The 22254-nt window shown below is 38.3% G+C and overlaps 1 protein-coding gene across 3 annotated transcripts in view; it reads right to left on the bottom strand.

The window, feature by feature from the left end:
* Positions 1-22254, bottom strand: part of GPD2 (glycerol-3-phosphate dehydrogenase 2) — a 157221-nt gene that overhangs the window by 31533 nt on the left and 103434 nt on the right. For all 3 annotated transcript variants that reach the window (XM_082631151.1, XM_082631150.1, XM_082631149.1), the window contains exons 7-8: positions 3663-3827; positions 2690-2834 (exon numbers count right to left, since the gene is read on the bottom strand). In XM_082631151.1, the coding sequence (XP_082487277.1) occupies positions 2690-2834; positions 3663-3827 (310 nt within the window). The remainder of the gene's footprint in view (positions 1-2689; positions 2835-3662; positions 3828-22254) is intronic.

Genomic DNA, 22254 nt, shown 5'->3' with positions numbered 1-22254 from the left:
TAAACACAAAATTTTATGGAAGGAATCAGAAGGAAGTGTGATCAAAAACTGAAGTTGGGAGCATGAAGAAAAGAGGGAGGCTTTCACTTTTCATTTTATGTCTTTCTATTTTTCTATAGTGATTATTTTTGTTTATTTTTGTCTACAGGGGTTATCTTGGCAGTAAAAGGAAGAATCACATTTTGTTTTTATATTTTAATATCTATATATTTAAAATTCCCTTATAGGTATTATATTAAAATTTTAATTAAAAAAAGCAACAATCTCAATTTGGGCAAGTTATCACAAAAAAGTTAGTTGGATTCATTCAAAAAATATTTACTGGTCATTATTATGCACCAGATAATATACCAGGAGCTGGGGATATAGCAGTCAAGAAAACAGATAAAAAGTAAATAATCATTGTCAAAATGTATACAAATAGGTACTATCGTGAGATAAGGAACCAGAAGCTGAAATGAGCAGCTTCCCAAAGTCACAGAGTTAGCAAGAGGTAAAGTGATGAACAAACCAGGAAGTTCTTTACCAAGGTATCACCTGAAGTTATTCTTCATACTGTCTTTGTCTATGTACTGGAAACAGCAGAATGCCTTCCCATTTTAATGATAGGTAAACTAAGGTTTGCAGAATAAAATGGCTTGTCCCAAACAATGTCATTATTAAGTGGCAGAAATAACACAGGGAATAATACAGAATACTAGTAAGTGTCCTCTGACATCATGCGACAATAGTGAAGAAGATACGAAACAGAATGTACAGGAAAATATGTTGAATCTAGTAAGACCTAAACAAAAATAAGGATTATGGTGATGTGTGTGTCTATAGTTTAGGTATTACATCTGTACTCTACGAAACATTAAAAACAAAACTCCAAAAAACTTACAAACTAGCTGGCCTTGCATATTTTTACCCAACACAAAATAAACATATATAATTGGGTCTGGAACTATTTTTGAAAACTTCTCTATATACAAGAAACATTTGCAACATGTACATATATTTACTTCTCTCCTTTTCATTTGCACTAAACTTCTGTTAGTAGTTTTTAAAACTCTATTAAGCACCACTGCATAAGTTTTTATTATTGAGACTGGAAGCACCTTGGTTTCTCCAGTCCTAAGTGAAAATACTAATGACTGTCTACCAATTACACGTAGACATTTAGAAAATGACAAAGAAACCTTGGAAGCTGGTGGATAAGAAATTTCATTAATATTCCTCTTGGTAGAAGTGTAATATCTTTCTCATTAGAAGTGTGTTTGGTACAATTAGGTATATCTTGGACTCTCTTCAAGAAGACTTAGTTACTGGAAAACTGATAATTAATAAGGCAGTATCATCTATTACATAGCAGGATAGCATTCTAGAAGAATGCAGATATTAAATGAAATATCATGGATCTGTACATCTGTTTTATCAAATATGAAAAATGTATATATCTTTTATGGAAAGTTATTAGAATATGGAAGAGATAGCTCTCATCCTAACCACATTACCTAGAAATTACATTTTTACCCATAATTACATCACCTAGAGATAATCATCATTGGTATTTAACATATTTCTTTTAATCTCTTTTCTATGTACTTATATAATGCTTAGATCGTGTTACACATACAATCTTGTATCCTCCATTCTAAACTAACATTGTATCACTAGCGTTTTCTTAGGACACTAATGTTATTTATAATTATAATTTTTAATGAACATATAATACTCCCTCATGCAGGTACACCATAATTTACTTATCCATTCTCCTAAGGTTAGAAACTGAAGTGGTTTGTAAAATTTCTCAACTACAAATAATGTCTTAATGAATACCTTGAGCATAAATCATTATTTCACAGAATTATGTACTAGTTTGCCTATTAGATTTACCACATGTGGAAATAAAAATGTTCCATACTCAGCATAGACACACGAATTTTTCCCCAGATGTCTTGAAATGTACATGAGGGGTAATAATTATCAATTTCTTAGTTAGGATCACATAAATGTCTCTTTTCTAATTTATTAAAAATAAAAAAATATTAAAAATTCAAACACACACAAAAATCTCAGTTTCATGTGCCCATCACCTAACTTTTAAATGATTTTCAGTTAATAGCTGCTCTTACTTCACCTCTATCTTTATCTATTTCTCTACCTGTGATTATCTTTGTTAATTTGATAAATCAGAAATAATAACCGATTTTTACCTGCTATAGTATTTTTCAAAACACATTTCAAAAGTTATAAACAAGAATACTTGAGTGGTCCTCATTTTCAGATTCTTCATAAGCAAATCTGGGTATTTTGTAAAATTAACTTTTTAGTGTCTTAATGAAAATGTCCTTTATGGACATTTTTGCAAAATTATTTTTAGGGTTTTAATGAAATTAAAATTCAAAAATAGTAAGGCTTATTTAGCCTTTGACGATACGTACACTGAAAAAAGTACAAAAATAGATTCCAAATCACTAACTCATAGAAAGGAGTATTGCCCAAAAAGCTAAGAAATACACAAGCCTGGTTTGTATTTTGTGCTTTGGAAGAGTTTTTTTTTTTTTTTTTTTTTTTACTCATTTCTTCTCATTTTGAACAGTGAGCTAGACCATCTAGTAAGAAAGGTGTGCTACAGGAATAAATATAGACCATTTCTTGCATCCCTCGTTCTCTGACGACGACGGCCAAGTGGGAACACAGGTACCTGTAATAACCAGGCATCACAATGTGGACGCCAGCACTGGGTTGGCAAATAGCTGCGGCATCCTTATCATCCATTTTGCGCACGGTGTCTGTGAAAGGTCCTGTGGCATTGATAACACACTTGGCTCTTACATCAAATTCCTCCCCTGTGAAAGAAAGCAGCGTCAATCACACACCCTGTTTGTTTCTCTGCTCACTGACGCTTTGGATTATTAATTCATCTCTTAACTTAACCTATTGTGGAGTATACTGTATGCCACACTAAGTGACACGGGCAACCAGAGTCATTGAGAAGCCACACAAAAGGTTCGCATGTGAGTAAATTTATTGAAACCAAGTCCAAACCGCAGGAAGAAAAACATGCCACTTTTTCATTTCAGCTCTCATTCTAGTTTGCAAAATGCCCGGCATTAAAGTGCCAAATAGGAAGAAAGTGAGTAAATTAGCCGCTTTCTCCTTAAAACTCAAATGTGTGAGCAGTGTTGCCGTGAGATGATATATTTCACAGTGCTGGTTTTGAAGGAAACGATGTAATTTTGAAACTTCGCCCACACGGCCATAGAACTGGACGGGCATGAAAATCTCACCAAAGTTAAAGTGATTGACTTTAACGACAGGTAAATGCACTGCTTATGTCACCTAAATGATACTTTGAAACTTGGCACATTAGTGAATTTTCTTAATGACATGTTTTTGTAAAGAAAACAGAATGCATTCATAGCTGTGGGAATTTTGTGGGCATTTATTATTATCATGATCATCATTATTGTTTAACACAAAGAGGAAAAATTGCCAGGTCCTACAAGGGAACATTTTCATGTGAAACCAGTCATTGTTGACAATAAGGAATATAATTAATAGGACTCTGAAATCTCGCTTCAATAAAAGAGAAGTGACAGAAAAATTATCATTCAGTCTTTATGTAGACAAGGCAAGATGCTAAGAAATCCCTCCCCGCCTGAGCCTTCGCATACCTGTGAGCACATCCTTGCACCGTGCACCGCTCACGCGCTCTTTCCCTGTCTTGGGGTCTGTCTTCTTGAGCAAGCTCATGACCTCCATGTAATTGGCCGTGGCAGCCCCATACCTGGCAGCAGTGAGAGCAATGGCAAGGTTCATCCGTGCGTCGTTGTGCTGTCCTGCAGCAAGGGAAAGCATCAGAGGAGGGACAGGAGTCACCTCGAGCCACAGACTGGTGGTACAGAAGTGTGTCACAACAGATATGTCACATCTGTCCCTGTCTCCCAGAATATACATGATGGCTGGTCAGCTCTATAGGGCATTACTTTGAAAATACATGGGTGTTCTCGGTCAGGCATTTACCTGCCATTTCTGCAAGTGCACTCTGTGTACCACAAAAGGACTAAAAATCTCCCTTTCCTACAGAGCTCACATCAATTATTTGAAAGTTAAGAAATAAGTAATTATTCTCTCAGTTTGGGAACATATGTATATGTCAGACTTTTCCTAATACAGACAACCCGTATGCAAGAAAGTGAAGCAATTCAAAACTTCAGAATATTTGACACCCCAACTGGTGCTGATGAACAATTTTTATGAATATGTGCTCTATCTAATATTCAAAATCAAGAGCTTAATCTTTCATAGAGAATCTCTCAGTATTCTATAAAAGGATTTTTCTTGGTTTGAATTTTGATCAGAGCCCCTTAAAATGTAACGCTTTTTTTAATCATACATAAAAGGTAAGAAATTAAGCAGGGCAAAATTTAATTACAGAACAATTCCTACCTGTATTGTTAAAGATTTATTGCTGAAAAATCCTAGTTAAAGAAAACTAAGGGGGAGGCGAAGGGGGGAAAGATGATTAATCACTTTAAAATACTGGCATCACTAGAGACTTTTTCTATTTATTATTGCCAGTGGAGTTAACGCTGACCAGGAAGAATTACTCTACAGCACAGAGGCCAGGTTCTCTGTGCCCTGAATAATTAATTACCCAGGGCTAGATGTATTGAAGCAGTGTTCAAATTCCCACACATTGGGATCAGTTCTATCAAGATAATACTGATAAAGGGATGAATTTATAATGGATATTGTTGTTGATTTATGTTGCCAGCATACCAAACATTTAGTATAAATGTTTTATGTAAAGTTTCTTCCTTGTGATTCAGTCTGCACAGGGCCAGAAGCACTACACAGGTAATCAGTTCCGGCTAAAAGGGCACAATTATAAAGAGAGAATCAATGACAGGATTCTGCCGCCCCTCCCCACAAATGTCTTATTCTAGAACCGCTCAACTAACGCAATCAGCCAAGGACCTTTCCCTCAAAACTAAAGCCTCTATCAAGTGGAGAACGTACGTTAAAACTCAACATGCAAAATAAGGAGTTATTTTATCCAAAAATTAATAGAATGGAAGTAGAAGAAAACAGCAGCAGCAGCAGCTGAACTAGAAGTGGGAAGAAAGAAGGGTAGCATTTCTATCGATTTCAACTCAGCACAACCCTAAAGATGCTAATAGTCAGTAGGTACATTTCAAGTTAAGTTTAAGAAACTCACTTTTATTCACGTAGGGCTCATTTAATATTGGAATATGGTTCACAAACAGTCCAAAGAAACAAAATAAAAACTCCATTATAGATCTTCTCTTTAAACTAAAGAGATTATACATCTAAACTGAAGGAAGTACTCATCCCACCCAATCTTTCTAGTGAATTTATGTACATAATAATGAAACACCCTACGGGTAGTACAAGAAATCCAAGTCATGTTCCTAGGGTAGGGGAACTCTCACCCATCCAAGTGTGCCTTGATTTACACACAGGACGGTTCTCTGGAAAGTTATGTGAAAATCAACTATTTTAAATCTTATATGATGTCACTGTTCAAAGGAACCAGGCAGAAAGCCCACTTATTAAATGACAGATCCCTTTGTAAAGTGGTATTATCTATTTACATGATCATCTGGTAATGAAACTCTAACTTTTGAAAATACAAAATCTTTCTTTTAATACCTTTCTAAATTATAAAATCTCATTGGAGCAGTATTGGTATAGTTCATCAAGCTCTACTGTTTCTGTACTAAGATATACCTCCCTAATTAGCTTCCAAATCCCAATACTTTTGAAGGGAAACAAGATAAACCTCAGTTAAAAGTGTGAGGTGGAAAAAACTTCCTTTGGTCCTTATTTTGCATGCCCATCCTGATACCTAGCAGCACCTGCCTTGACTCAAATCAAAAATGTTACTTATTTATGAAGGTCCTCACCTGCCAAAATTCTTCTACTGCCTTTATTCTACTGTATAGGGTTGTCAAATTATTTACAACTCCCTGAACGTCCATGTCACTTCGCACCTTCTTGCCTTTGTCCACACTAATTCTTTTGGCTGGAAAACCATTCTGGAAGCTCTGGACAACTCCTAGTCCTCTCTCATGAGCTGATTCAATATCTACCATGAAGACTCTCCTTATCTGTGTTGCAACCCTCCAAGGCCAAGTTGTTCATTCCACCTTCTGCACCAACACTGTACCTTGTACATACCATTTTTATAGTCTTTATGATACTAGTCATCCCTGTATCCATCGACTTAAAAAAAAATAATAAGCCTTGGTTATGAGCCAGGCACTGTAACAAATGCAAGGAACCCAGTGGTGAGAAAGATACAGGGAGATCTCGGTTCTCCTGGAAGTAGTATCCCACTGTAATTACTATATATATGATTTCCATGTCTCTTCAGCCCAGTCATGGGGAGGCAGGGTCTTACTTGTTCATCTTTTCTTTTCCTCATTAGTACCAAGCACAGAACAGGTACCCAGTAAGTGTTAAGTTTAGCCAAATTCCATTCGATGTGTTAAATAAACAGGTTTATTTATAGTCTTCTAGATTTATAGAAATCTTACATAATTATATAAAATTTTATAGTCCTTATAGATTTATAGTATTATCTCTAGCTATAGAATGGAATGCTTTGTCTCAAGTTAAAAAAAAATTTCAGACATCAGTAAGTTGGTGGCAATAAATTTGAAGGGAGCAGGGAAACCCCAGAAATGTGTAAAATCTTAACTTAAACCCAAACTAGCCCTTATATATAAGTTGAATAAGTGGGACAGAAAGGGAAATGGATATGAATGATTCCCTCAAGACTTAACCCTCAAGTTGCCCTTTGCTCTGAAGGGGAATACAAACACAGTTATTATAAGCTCCTAAAAATTGAGGAGTTAAGTAATTTGACTTCCCACTTGGCCCGGGAGCTCACACCTCTACCCAGAAGTCCCCTCTTTGCAGACATTCAGCTTAATTCATTTACCTGCTTGGATTCAGGGCAGACCTCCCCCTCCCCGACCCACATTAAATTCACCCTTTACCCTGAGATACCCAGATGCTCGCAGTGCATGCTTCCTGTGATAAGTGGTATATTTTCACTATTCTTAACTAAATCCCCCCCAACTCCCTTTCCTGACATTTTGAAAGGTATCTATATGCCTCCTGTAATTTTATTTCCGGAGTAAAAAGGTTTTGACAACACTGCATGTCATTGGAATGCCATACAATAATCTCAACTCCCCCACCCAATTGATCTGCTTATTAAGTTTGGATTTTCAAATGCCTTAGAGCCAGGCAACATGATACTATTCACTGATCAGTGAATAGCTTTGCGTTGGCACTTACGCAAGGACCCAGACGGGGGCTGTGAAAATCTGTTTCCTACTCTGTTCTCCTTTTGCACTTGAAATCTTACATATGTGCATGTACTGAACTTACAACTCAGATGAGAGGAAGCACATAGGAGGTGGAACTATAACTGTTTTCCCTTGTTTAGAAAAACAAAATATAAAATCCACCCACCAATGAGATGAAGGTCAGTAGTGGCAGAGAAGGATTTTGCCTTAGTCCGCAATGGCCTTGCACCCAGGATGGTGAGAGATATTTTAAGTGAAAAACATTTTAAGATGTAATTTTCTATAAGATAGGCCTCAAATATAAATATTTTGGGGACAAAGCAATATAGTTCTCCTCAGAGGGTTTCAAAGTTTGGCAAAAGTTAACATGCAAAATAGCTGAAAAAAAGAGAAACAATCATTGAATGTATAAAAGGTATGAAGAACGAGTAAATATGAAAAAACCCTACGTAACAAATTAGCTGGCATTTTCCTGGCCCTTCAGATCTAAAATTCCAGGATGCTCTGAAATCCTACATACAATCTTCTTTTAATTCAGCCTACTGTTAAATGGCCATTTACATAGATAGCCACAGACCAATCTATGGACCCAGAAACCATATACAAAGTTTAATTGTTAGCAAAAAATTAGTTCTTAATTAAAATAACACCATCCATAACTTTATCATCATAAAAAACTGCCACTGTGGAAATGCTGAGTATTTCCTTCCACCTCCCTGACCTGGGCCTCATGCAATCATGTGGTTACTTCTAGCAGAGGGAAAAAGGATGCTAGTGTGAAAGAATACCTCCCTAAAGCTTTAATCCCATTTCTCACAAAATTCACAGGGCATGCTTTATTGTCTCTGACTGACACTGAGTGACACAATGACCTCTGAAGCTTCTTAACAGTCTGGCAAAGGTAATTCAAAGGCTAACACACCAAACCCAAGCTGATTTAATATAACCATTATATTTAAAAATTTCCTTTTTCATGGGAAAAGCGCAGGTAGAGGCAGAGCAAAATAGGTGTGTGCGTGTGTGTGTGTGTGTGTATGTGTGTGTGTGTGTATGTGTCTTTGTGTAAGGGGATTACTAAATTCTGGTTTAAGTACATACGATGAGTAAGCTTGAAAAGGAAAAGTCAAATGAGAACATACTTTTCACGTAAATTAAAACAGAATGCAATTTCCCCTAAAACTAAGTTATTTATAAAAACGATTATTTGTGTGGGGAGTGGAAGGGATCAGGGAGACGCATGAAACAGTTTAGGGAGAATGTACCTTACAAGACACAGCTCTGGGCTTGGGATGATTGGGGCATAAGTTTTGAGTGAGTCACTAACCAGGCTGGGGGAATGTAAGTGATGCACTGCATTCCTCTGGGTTTCAGTGTCCTATAAACGGAGAGGAGCTGGGTGGGAGCCTCTGAAATTATACAATTCGTGTAGTGGCTACTCTTCAATAGCTACCTCTCTCTTTCAAGATTTCACTTGCAATCTCTTCCTCATTTATGATTTCTCTGACTTGGGCCCAGCATGTTTAAAAAAAGATTGGGATTAATGAAGACCAAAAGATAGGTGCTTTGTAAAAGAAGTCAGAAAAATAAAATGAGAAATAATATTCTTCCATTAGATCTAGAATTATAATGAAATCTTGATTTGATTAGCTTTTATGAGCCACATACTCTACTGCAAAAATTGTCCGAATTCTTCACCCCTCCCTGTATCCATTCCCATTGCCAAGAGTCTTCACAGTGTAGGTTCCCACTTTGCCTCTGGACCCAGCCATGTGAAGTTGTTTTGGTCAAGGGAATGTTAGTAGATGTGATTTTAAAAGGAGGCTCTGCCAGTGCCATGAAAATGACATATCCAGGCTAGCCTGCTGGTACCAGGAGGGCAATGAGAGGCCTGTGGTGAATTGCCCCAGTCATCCCAGCCCAGGCAATCCTACATCAGCTGACAGACAGTGAGTCTCTGCTGAACCTCCAAACATGAGTCCAAGTTCAGCAGAGACCGGAAGAATTGCTGAGCCAACCCCAGACAAGATCAGAAGAACCACCTAGATGAATACTCCAATGCATGAGCAATAAATCCTAATTGTTTTCATGCTGCTTAGGTTTTATGGTTGTTATGTGGAATTGTGACAACAGATAACTTATACAGGCAATGTAGCCAATTTTCTAATAACATCAGTCCCAGCTTAAAAACAGGTTCTATCTTCGAGACTGCATTCTAAGATGGCTATTTAGAACACAATTAATTTTCCTATAGAAATGCTATAAATAGATGGTGGTAGGTGATTAAATTGTGGCACAAGAGCTATTTAGTGCATAGGGTACCTGAATAAGGAAATTAATAATAGCCTCGATGCCCCCCCCCCAACATTCAACCTAAATCTCCAGGCTGACCAAAGCGCTCATCCTCGAATAAAACTCAGCTCTTTCACACCTCTGACTTTTCGCTCATGGTATCCCTACTCCATGGAACATCTTACCCTTCCTAGTAAAGTATTCAAATGTTCATCTTTCTTTCATGAAACCTTCCCTGACTCCTCTCAGACACAACAGCCTTCTCTCCTCTGTGCTTCTATGGCACTATGTACATATCCTTATTACAGCACAAACTATTTTCTAAATAATTGCATTCAACACTCACTCAGTTATTGAGCAAATATGTACTACATGCTTTTAAATGTGCCAGGGATTATGCTAGGAGCTGGATTTACAACAGACACCCAAACAGACATAGTTTCAGGCCTAGGGCACCCTGATTCTAATAATATCTTCCTAGAAGATAGAGGACATCTTATTCAATTTTGCTTTACCAGTACCTAACATAGCATTTGCTACCGGGTAGACATTCAGATATTTGATGAATGCATGAATAAATGAATGAACATGATTACAGAACACAATCACAGGTCAGAGATTGTTCAAATATGGGAAATGTGCTCAGGTCTTACAGATTCTAGGAACAGCCCCTAACCCCTAACCCTACCCCCACTATAGCTGTGGTTTCCACTGAACCAAGGGACTATGGTCTCTCTACCTAGCTACCCAGCGGACAATAGAAACAAGATGTCTTCTACCACAAACTTTTTGGTCAAAGTACAAGCAAAAGAAAAAGGCTAGTGATAAAGTTAAAGCAAGCAAGGGCTTGATGTATGATCAGAACAGCAAGTGGCATATCCCTTTAACAAATATTGATTGAGGACATATTATGAGCCAGGCATGATGATAGGCATTAGAGATCCACTGAGTAGGGAAAATAAGCTAACCCTGGTCTCTGCTCTATGGAACCACATTCTAATGGGAAGACAGGTAAGGTCAAGTAAAACAAATTAAAGACAATTACAAATTGCAATAACGGCAACAGAAGGGGAAATAGGGGGCAGGGAGAGCAACAACCTGGGGAGTTAAGGAAGGCGGGGCAGTTAGAAAAAGTGGTCAAGATAAGCAAGAAGTAGAGAAAATGCAGGGAAGATTAAGTCCTAATAGCAAGACCACCGCCTATAAACTTTAATCACTGCTAATGTGCACTTATATCCAAAGCTTATATGAAGCATAAACTATCAGAAATGTGACTATGATATTAGCACAACTACATTTGATTAAACAGTGTCTGCAAAGTGATTTTTTTGTCATTCATGCTTTAAAGCAGTCACCTATAGTTTATATATATCAATACTGATCAAGAATTAGGTTTCGAAATCTTCCTGGGCTGATGTACATTTTTGTAGGAAATGTCTTCTAGTATAGACTGGTGAAACTCAAAAGCATAATATTCAAAGTTTATGAATTGGAGTAATTTGCTGTCACTTATCCATACTACAGTTCTCAGGAAGGGACACCTGTTAGCCCTGAGCGTGTAATCATTTTTATTATTAAATACAAAGGTACAATTAAATACAGGCACAGAATGTGACCTGCATCATAATTCTGCCCAGCCCTTCTCTTCACAATATCCTTTTCATTATCGCAGGCCTTTTGTTCCTTCATCTTTCTTTTGTCTCCCCCTAAGTTTTCGAATAAGCTATTTACAACCTGAATAATTAGCAATCAGCGTGGATCTGTGGTCTCTGGCCCCGTGTAAAAAAAACACTGTGAAGTGCCTTAACATGACATATTTAAGTACATAAAAGTTTCTATACCCTCAGGGCCTTCCTTTCTTGAAAAAGTTTTAAATGAATCTAATGAATAAGTTTTCTACTTTTCAGATACTTAGGAATCTAGCTAGATTTGAATTTAAAATAAAACCACATTTAAACTTCAAACAACAGAATGCTTTGGGTATTCATTTTCTCTCATCTGTGCAAAAATGTCTATACATCAGTTTACGGTAAAGACCCCCTCCCCTCCCATGCAGAACAATTAATTCTCTCTCTAGTACAAGTCAAAAATAGGTTTTTATACTTTTAAGGAAGAAAAAGGAAAAAGGAGCAATGTGACAAAAATTAATTGAAATGAAGTTGAAAAGTCAGGAAGCGTGACACACTATAGAGACTCTTTTACAGACCATACATTTATGTGGCCTAAAGCCACAGGTCATCCTCCTTAGTTGTTTGTGAGATGCACCAAAGTCACTGATAAGCACCTTTGAGGGTAAGGGTCTTTCTTAACTGAGAGCAGCCGTCTGGAATGCATGGCATCTTAACCCAAGATAACTGACCTGAGGATGCTTGAGATTTATTTCTTTAACAATTATATTTACTAAACACCTACTATGTGTCGGTCAGTGAGCTAAGTATCACTGTGGGGAGCAGACTGAAATGGATTGGCTCAGCTACCCCAGGACTCTGAGAACAAGGGCAAGTTTACAGTCCAACTTGGAAAGGTCGCAAGTTCCAAAAAGTCTCTCCATTTCTGAGCACTTTTCCTTTCTCTTTCCCCTGCAGTTTTCCTAAAATATCACCAAGCATAGTGCTCTAGACATACCTCTTTTTCTCTCTTACGTTACAGGAAGATCTGCAAGGCTTTGTTCATAGGAGTGTGGACTTAAGTTCAAGCCTCATCTCAGCCAACCGTGAAACCTCACGCTAGTTGCTTCATCTAAGGCGCTAGTCACTCATCTATACAGGGGGAATGACAATGGGATTGACAGAGGTCGAGGAGTGAGATAGGGAATGTCTGTTCTGACATCACTGTTCTCAATAAAAATTAACGATTATTATTAAAAGGTTAAAAAATGTACTGAAAAGTCAAGACCACTTTGTACCTTAATTAAAAGATATCACTACTGCCCAAAATACTTAAAAAATAAAAACAAAAAGAAAGCTCTGTATATTTTCTAGTTCTAAATGGTTTCTTGCTCATCAATCTGGCAAGCTTTTCCTGAAATGTGTTGACAACTAATGTCTAATCTCTGCACTTCCTGAACGGTGCCTGCTCTTTTTTGTTTCTCTTTCTTTCTCTCTTTACGTTTTACCACTGATGTGCAAGGTATTCTTTTCTGTGTGCCATCAAGGATAGGAAGACAGGGGAGTGATTTTCAATCCAGAAGAAAAACAGCATTGACAGGATAACAGAGTGTTTGGAAATATCAGAATCACCAAGTCTTCATCCAGAGGACTTCATTTTCTTTTAAAAATGGGGAGCCTCTGCCAGTTTCTACCAAGGAAATCAACACTTGCTATAAACTGAGAAAAGTCAAAAGATCCAAGTTCTAATGCCTCAGATAGCCACTAACTGGATGTGTTTCTGTAACAAATAACTGTCTGGGTTTTGTTTGTTTGTTTATGCTTCCCAACATCCCCCCTTCTCCCCATCACAGAAGCCTCGCAAGAGGTAGAGTCTACCTGTCCCCCGCACACGGACCTCTAACCCCACTCCGCCAATCAGATGCTCCCCACACAGACTTCAATCTAGAACTAGTGACCCAGAGAACCAGACACGGAGAATTCAAAGGTGGAGGCCAAAGAGCAGCAGCACCATCCCGTACTAGGGGTATGGGGACAGAGATGTCAACAGCGATGGCAGACCGAGACACGAGGGGCGGTAATCAGCATTGACGTCTTTGGTGCACCGGTTCTGGGAAAGGATTGTGCCTGCAGCTTTGGATGCTGCCATTATTTATATCTTCAGCAGCTTTCCCAGCATCACTGCCTGTTGTTCAGGTCCTCTCAAAAAGGTTTTTTCTCCTTAAGTCAGCCCAATTTATTTTTCTTTTGCCTGTGACTAAAAACCTGGGCCAGTCCCAAGCCCTGTGCTTCAGTTTCCTTGCTGCTGGAGCCACAGAGTGGAACTTCATGATCTCTCTGGTTCCTTCCAGCTCTACCAATTTCATAAGCTGCCATCTCAGAATGTCAAATAAGCCAACTGAGAGTCGAATTCTCTAATGAAGGAAAAGAAAGCCTTCAATGGGAAACAATCGACCTCTCTCACAAAAGGACTGGCAAAAGTGAGCGATTCCTTTCACTTACCTAGGACCATCTCCCAGGCCCCGTCTCCTCATTTGTGTGTGAGTACATGCACGCAACTTTTTACAAACCCACTGGAATGGCTCCACCTGCCCCAGGGGTGATTCCGAGTGTGAGCTACATAATAAATAACATGGAACCGTGTCCTAAGGACCAGCTGGGGAATTCTAACTGGAAGCAACCTTTTGAGAAGCTTTATCTGTTGCAAGTGAGTCCTGTATCTTATCAGATTTCTGTCTCTAATCACGGGAAGATTCTACACCTTATCAAGTTGTTATCAAATCGGTCTGACCAGAGCCCAATGTCCTGATTGAAAAGAATGTGTACTATCACATGAACAAGAAAAGCAGGCTCTCAGCCCAGGGAAGAGCACTGCGCCTGGGGACTCAGAACACCTGAGTCCAGGACACAGCAAGTCACGGACTGACTTGATGCTGGACATATCACTTTACCCATCAGAGCCTGTTTCTTCACCTGCAAAGCAGAGTTAACACCAACTTCTTTGCCACTGAAATGATCAGGTTAGAGCGTACAGGGAAGCATTTGTAAACTGGGAAGCACTGTGAGACTGAAGCTATTACTGTCAACAAAGATTTCCTTCTACTAAGTTTACCTTCCCTCTCTCCTTTTGTCTGAGATAGTCTTTTACTTGCTATGCAAATCATAAGTGTTCCTCAGTTTTCAGAATAATACTTCTGAGCAACCCAGATTCAATGTTTATTTAGAAACTTAATTTGGGGCTTGAACTCCAAAACAGGAAGAACAGTAAGAATTTAACTCTCTTTGTAACTACAAAAACAAAACTTTCAGATTCAATTTACAAATATATCTTTAACAGATATTGTTTCAAACTATAGTAAAAAATATCCAATTGCTTTTGCTTGAACTTGCTAGGTACTAAATAAGCAAAATCCTGATCTTAATTTGGTCATTTAAATAGGTTTGCCCTGCTGGAAAATTTTTTTTTTTAACAGCAATCATGAGCCATGGATGACTCATGTGAGCCACATGGATGTTTTGTTTCTCCCAGGAATCAATAAATTAAGGGCAGGGACTTAGTTCTACCCACCGCAACCATCACCACCACCGATTTACCTCCAGGAAGGACAACAGTGTCAGGCATGTAGGAAGGTGCTAAAACATTTGTTGCCTAAAGTAATCATTTATAATTCAATCGTCTGTGCATTCAGCCAGTGCCCATCAATTTAGCAGAGCCTTATCACCCTGAGAGAAGTGAAAAAATAGATATTGTGAATCCTTACAGCCAAGATCACATGATGAGGCAGAAGACCAAGGTGCAAATACTGTGAGAACCAGCTTAACAGGGCTCTTCCTTTAATGTCACTACCTACCTGCGAACAGCTAGTAGAATATCTGACATCTCCAAGATAAAAAAAAACACGAACAGAAGGTTTATACACAATGTAGTTATCAATGAAATTATGTCAATATTGCAACCACACACATCAAATACTATGCCAGATGCTCTAGCCATATTTTTAAAGCCAACAGATTTGTTCTTCTGGAAAGATGAACACAACCAAGAAAAAAAAGACTAGACATCGTAAGAAAAAAAGATCTTCTACTTTGAGAAAGTAGCTTGAGTTGTAACTTAGTGATGACTCAGTATGACTGTTCATACTGTTCAAAAGACTAGAAAATAGATAACTGCAGTCTATTATCTAATTTGAAAATGTTCATTTCTAAGTAAAAGAAAACAACCCATTTCCTGACACACGCATAAAAAAGTTTTGTTTCATTGCTCTAACCTTCAGTGATACTTCAACTTCTGGCTGGCCAATCTGCAACTCATAAAATTTGAATATGGACAGTGTATTAGATGACATTGAAAATTCTCTTTAATTTAGTTGGGTATAATAATGGCATGGTAGCTTTAAATTATTAAAAAATAAAGAATAATGCTTATCAGTTAAATGTGCTTTAAAATGTTCTAGGTGTGGGGATGGCACACTTTTTCTGTAAAGGCCATTCGATCTCTATTGACCTACTCAACTCTGCTGTTGGCAATACCTAAATGAATGAGCATGGCTGTGTTCCAATAAAACTCTATTTTACGGACACTGAAATTTAAATTTTATGTAATTTCGTGCCACAAAATTTAACCATTTAAAAATATAAAAGCCATTCTCGCATACAAAATAAGAGGCAGGTAGGGATTTGACCTCTGCCCTAGGAGGAAAATAAAAAGAGAGAGGGGAGGGAAAGAGAGGGAGGGAGGAAATAGATAAAATAAGAGTACCTGTGAGTTGATAATTGTTACAGCTGGAGATGGTACACATCAGTTCAAAATCCTACTTTCCTTCATGTATGTTTGCAAGCTTTGATAATAAAAACTTAAAGTTTTATAAATCAATGAAGGGAATCCTTTCACAATGTATATGTATATCAAATCATCACATTATATACTTTTAAATATCTTGCAATTTTATTTTTCAATTATACCTAAATAAAGCTGGGGGTGGGAAATTAAAGCTTTAAAATGGGAAAGAGGAAGCAAAGAAGCAGGGAGGAAGGATGGAGGGAAGGAAAGGAAGATTATTTTTGCTGCCACCATCACCATTACGCTTATGGGGCTCCCAATGACAAATGTATCGTTAATCTGGTTCATGTGAAGTTTCCTTTACCCTGCCACGTGTTGTCAAACTTTCCACACCAATAAAACATGGTTGTTTAGAACTCCCTCTCTGGGGGAAAATAAACTGACAATAGAGCTAATCAATGCCCCTGTACTTGAGAAAGACACTTCTAATATTCTACACAGTTTGATTGAAATCTGCACTCAATAAATATTTAAGAGTTTAAACGAGAAAAGATTCAATAAATAGGCTATGGACTCATTTCTGATAAACTCTTACATAAATTAAAATTAAATAGTACCATTAAAACAAATTTTTCACCAAAAAGGTTTCAATGAATGTCAAAAAATGTTCCTTTTGTCTCTGAAATTCTGGAGCATGGTAACATGCAGTAAGACTCAAACGTAAAACAATAACTAAAAACAAACGAACAAAAACTAACCACACCCTCACATTGCTAATATTTCTTATAATATAAAAAAATAAACTTAGATGCTACACAATGCCCCACCAAATTGAAAATACATTTATTAGTTTTACTTTCAACTATTAAATACAAGGCTGGGACATACCATAACTATTAGTAATGTTTTCACTTTTGTTTTAAAATGAAAAGTAAAAACAATACCATGCTCCAGCAAGCATAGTTTCTTTCCCATATTCCCAGCAATTCTCAAAGTCTTCCTGGAAATGCTAGTCAGTGGTTACTGTCAAAGAAAGATCATACTAGTTTCTATCTGAGACGGTCAAGGTACCCTCACCCAGCTAAAATTACTGACAACCTTCAACTTGCAGGCTCAGCCCTGAGCAGTCCCTGAGTTAATCCTGGCACGTGGCAATATACGAGGAGTCCCAGCCCTCCAGAATTAGAATCTGCCCACAGACTGTTACCTGCCTACCGGGAATCCCTAGACAAGGGAATCCCTGGTGTTTACCAGGCTGCAGTCTCTCCTGCCATATACACCAAGCATTAGAGTCCCTGCCCAATATTGGACTTGCACTCTATGTTCCTACTTGGACTAGAACTCTGCTCTCATCTCAGCTTGCTTGACTAGAGCTCTGACATTCTGCCTAGCTCTTCCTTCAAGTACTGGCCCTTCTCTCTCTCCATTTCAAGGAGATGCCTAGTATCCTCCATAGATTCCCCCTTCTCCCAAAGAATCCCCAAAATGCTGCCATGCACTTGACTCCACGGAGCATCACTTCACTGAGAAAACTGCTTCCCTGCTCAGACCCACCATCAGTCTCCCGCACACTGATAGGACTGGGATGAGGAGTCCTGGGGTTGCCAAGTCAGCTGAGACAGGTGGTTAGGACTGCTAGCCACTCCCCTTGGAAGACTGCTCATAGCCAGGCTAGACCTTGAGCCTGCCTGTTCCTGGTTCACTTCTCTGCTTCTATCAACCTGCCTTGGGAGAGCCCTGCCCTCAAAAGTTATTGAAGGGTGTCCATATTTTAAGGGTAAAAAACAGTTTAGCAGATCTAGCCACGGTTTAGTGCTGCCACATATAGCTATCTATAAGAGTAGGTTCTGCAAACGTCTTACTGCCTATAGAAAATACGAATAAGAGTCACTCATCTACCCTTTATCCATACCATAGTTCAGGATACAAATTCAAGGTCAATTTTACTTTATGAGCTTCAAGTTCACCTGGTCACAAATAAAAAATTTAAATGTCAAAAATATTGAATTCTAATTAAAAACCTAAGCCTAAGAATCAAAGACCCAAACAGCCTATTCACCTTGAGAGGCCAGATTATAATATACTACTCCATTAAAATACAACTTAAAATGCAGCATATTAGTCTTCAACTTAACATATGTCTCAAAACTTCTCAGGAGCACTGCACAAAGACGCTTTTGTAAAACAACCTCACAGCACTTTGATGTGACCGTATGTTCATTAAAAGGAAGTATTACTACTTACATACATAAGGTACATAATGAATTCAGTATGTGTCTAGAGTTGGCTAATGCTATTAAAGCACACGCCAAAAGCACAGACTATAAATCAAAATGCGATTTGTCAAAGTAAGATCTTAATATGATACAGGTTAGAAATAAATAAGTAAACCACTGACGTTCTGATATGGAATTAGTGAGGAGAACTAAGCCCAAACTGAGACCAGGTGGCAGGTGACATCCCTTTGTTCTATCTATAGCTTTGGCTATTCCTCTCTCTCTTCCACCTGGATAAGTACAAAATTAGTATGCACCAGGCATTCTTCACTCCCCCAAGGGTTTATATCTCTAACACTGCTTTAAAGACTGATATTCTTTCCAAAATGTTGACACAAGCCAGTTGGGCAGTTACGGATTTTTTAAAGCCCACATTACCGAAGTTTTAAAAAATCTAGATTTCTCTTAAAACAGAATTTGTAAACCACTTGACATTAGCTTATTAATTCACTTCCAAATCGAGGACAATTTAACAAAAGACCAGAAAGGCTGACATATAGTAAATAAAAAGTCCAAGCCACAAAGACAACTATCAAAAATATAAGAAAATCTAGTCAGTGAATGTTGGAGTTGTCAAGGAACTGTGAGCAAAGAGATGGATACTGCTCTGTGTATTATACCTTCTTGTCCTACCTCTTCACCTCTCTTTCAGCCTGGGTTCCTTCAAATCAGCATAAAATCTCATCCAAGACTCTCCCATTAACCACCCAAATATGGTCCCTAGATTCTGAGTTCCCTGCAGCAAATGCTGTTTCCATTCACTGATGCCCACTGCCTACAGAATTCAAACTTAACTCCTTAGCATAGAATACCTGATCCTCCAGGATCCTGGCCCTGTTTGCCACTCCACACCTCTACATCACACTACATAGAGTGTGATGCTCACATGCTATACAACTGCTTCCTGTACTCCGTGTGCCTTCATGCCTTTGGCCACAATGTTCTTCCACATCCTCCCTCACTGACCTCACCTGCTATACTACTCCATCTTAAAATTTGGTAAAGTATTGTTTCCTTACAGAAGCTTTTCTAGGTCTCCACAACCACCTTAGGTATATGCCTCTTGTAGAATTCCTCACATGTACGGCAAACCATTGATTTCAGTGTCTTTATTCTCCAAAGAGCTTTTGGAGGAAAAGAAACATTTTGCATTATTCTGTGTATCTCCAGGACCTATCAAGTTGCTGGATTTTACATGGTGCTAATATATGGTTACTGAATAGATACATAAATAAATAAAATTGCTAGTCGTAGAAAAAACAAACTAAGAATACTATCCTAACTAGAACGATATGAATCTACACATTATTTCAACTTGCTATGCAAATCCCAAGACTAATACATTAAGGCCAATCTTGATGAAGAAAGTCAGAATTAATGAAAAGAAAAGCTTAGAAAGGGCTGGTACTCAGTTTTACAGTCTACACAGACGTGACAATCATACAGCTTAAGCCTAGACCTAGAGTAGGCACACTTCAATTCAGAGGTAACACATGCCAACATTCAGTCAGCTTCTTCCCAAGAATGAGAAATCAGGAAGTTCAGCAGTGTTTACGTGGAACTTTGCTTGTTTGTTTGTTTGTTTTGTTTTTCCCATCTGAGTCCTGGATGGACTCAAAGGCTATGAGGTGAAACGTAGGCTGGTCAAGAAGCCCTGCAGTTTTGGGAGGAGCAGCTTCAGCGGCAGAAACATGAGGCTGAAATTCAACTACTGCTTATAAGCCATTTTCCAACATTTCTTCAGAAGCTCTCATAGCTCATGCATTGATGGGGGAAGATAAGGCTTTTCACAGTTTCCCTTTCATAGATTGATCAAATGTACATACAGAGACCACCCGGGTGGATCCAAGGGCTCCTCAGTGCTACAATGGTACAGAATTTTCTGGAGGACCCCTGTTTTATTCTGGACACAAGGATCCTGGACATAAGGAAACCTGAAAGTAATGAGAGTGGTCACAGTCCACTGGACAAGGGAGAGAAGCACTCAGTGCTTCAGTGGCTGCTGCTTCCTCCAGCCCTTGGAAACGTCCCTCCCTGTGGAGCTGGAGGATGGATTTGAAGGTCTGGGGTAACTTAACCTCCCCAAGGCCGCCTTCAGCCCTCACATGCTGACAGAGATCTTCTCACCCAGACTGACTACCCTACACGAAGTGCCATAGGTCTCTCTGAGTGCGAGTTAGGAAAACATTTATGGCACCTTGTTTTAATATGTGCCTCTGCCCCAGCCTAGACAAAGCACAATTTCTATATGAAAGTAGTAGAGGTGGTAGTGCCTCTACTACTCTATGGGTAGTAGAGGTGGAGATTAGAGCATGTTTTTTCTCCCCAGCTCTCTACTACTCAATAGCCTTCTACATTCCTGTCACTTTGTTGGTTCTGCTCTGAATTCCTGAGACTTCGTTTCACCTCATTTCTGGGTGGCACTGCTCTCTGCTTTGTAGCTGCTGTTGCAGCCAGAAGAACAATTTCAATAAGAACTGACAGGATCAGGCCCCTGTGGTGTCTCTAAAATTTCAAGTTCAGTTTCTGTGAAAAAATGCTTACAATGCCATAATTCAAACAGAATTAAGAGGAGTAAATAGTCTGAAAGTTGTAGCTCAAAATGCGCACATAGTGAGGGAAGACCACCTACTCAAAATCGGATGGGCCAGGAACATTGGGGGAGGGTGGCATCACGGAGAGCCACCCAGCATGCAGAAGGCCCTCAGGAACAATCACATGCGCCCAAAGGCTTGAAGATACTTGAATAACAAAAAGGGGACCTAAGTTGACCCACCCCTCCTGCCATGAAATATAAGGAAGCTGCAATGGAAAGACACAAATAAAAATGACTGCTTTTATGTATGAAAAAAAGGGGGGGGAGAAGATAAGTTTCAGACAAAAGTCTAAATCGAAATGTATTGGGTAAGTTAATGATGTTCACATTTGTCAGGGTTGGAGAGGAGAAAGGGCCAAAGTTACGTTAAGCAGCAAATGTAGCAAATTAAAATAAACTTCAGAGAATGAGGTATTTAACTGCATCTAGGTATTTATATATTTTAAATATTACTCTAAATTGTATGTTTGTTTCATTATATTTGTGTTAATAATGTTTACGCTTGGCTCCTTTTAAATAAGATCTTTTGCTACCTAAAAAAATAGACATAATTGAGTGGCAAAATGTTCTTCTCTCTTTATTCATACTGAAGGATCGTGAAGACATGAGTTTTACCCAAAAGAGACGAGAAAAGGGAATATACAAATAGAAGATAGAGGGAAATGATAAAAACATATTAATCTTGCTTTACACCAAACATGTTTCTTATAACCCCCATGTAATGTTATTTATTTTTTTAAATGTTTTTTGAAGAGGCAACTATTGAAAAGGATAATTTGGGTTTATATTATTCTCTTAAGGGGACAAGAGTAGTGAATTTGTCTGATTTGTAAATCTTGAGGGTATTCAGATTACTTTTTAAATAATAATGTATTTACACCCCTTCTTTTGCCAAAACAGATGTGAGTTAACTACTGAGGTACAATGCTTTGCACACAAAAAATTATCAAGAGAGAGAGAAAACCCTCTGGAGCCTCTTCTCGGCTGACTTTCAGTCACAATTTGTCCTCTGTAAGGAAAAGGAAAACTGCATGAAATCCTAAGCCCACTCATTACTGTTTATTTCTCAGGTTAAAAATGAGAAGAATTTAAAATACCTGGGAAATAGGAAGTTTCTGGTTTACTGAGAGGCTTCGGAGTTACCTATCCCAAGTCAATTCAGGGTTGTGTATTAATCATCTTTGACATAAAGACATAAAGTACAAGTTATTTGACTTGTTCTTAACCTGACAGCTGCTCATCTAATCCTTGTGCTCTTTTATCATTTTCTAATCAAAGACTTATTCTTCTGAATAGACAGTAAATTACACACTGGTAATACTTTTACAGTGAATGCAAGACTGCCTCTTTGGTTTGGGATAGTAGAGAAGCAGTA

This window comes from Mesoplodon mirus (assembly GCF_964341445.2).
Source record: "Mesoplodon mirus genome assembly, chromosome: 8".
Lineage (NCBI taxonomy): Eukaryota > Metazoa > Chordata > Mammalia > Artiodactyla > Ziphiidae > Mesoplodon > Mesoplodon mirus.
Note: the sequence above shows the minus strand (reverse complement) of the source record. Positions and strands in the feature narration are given on the sequence as shown.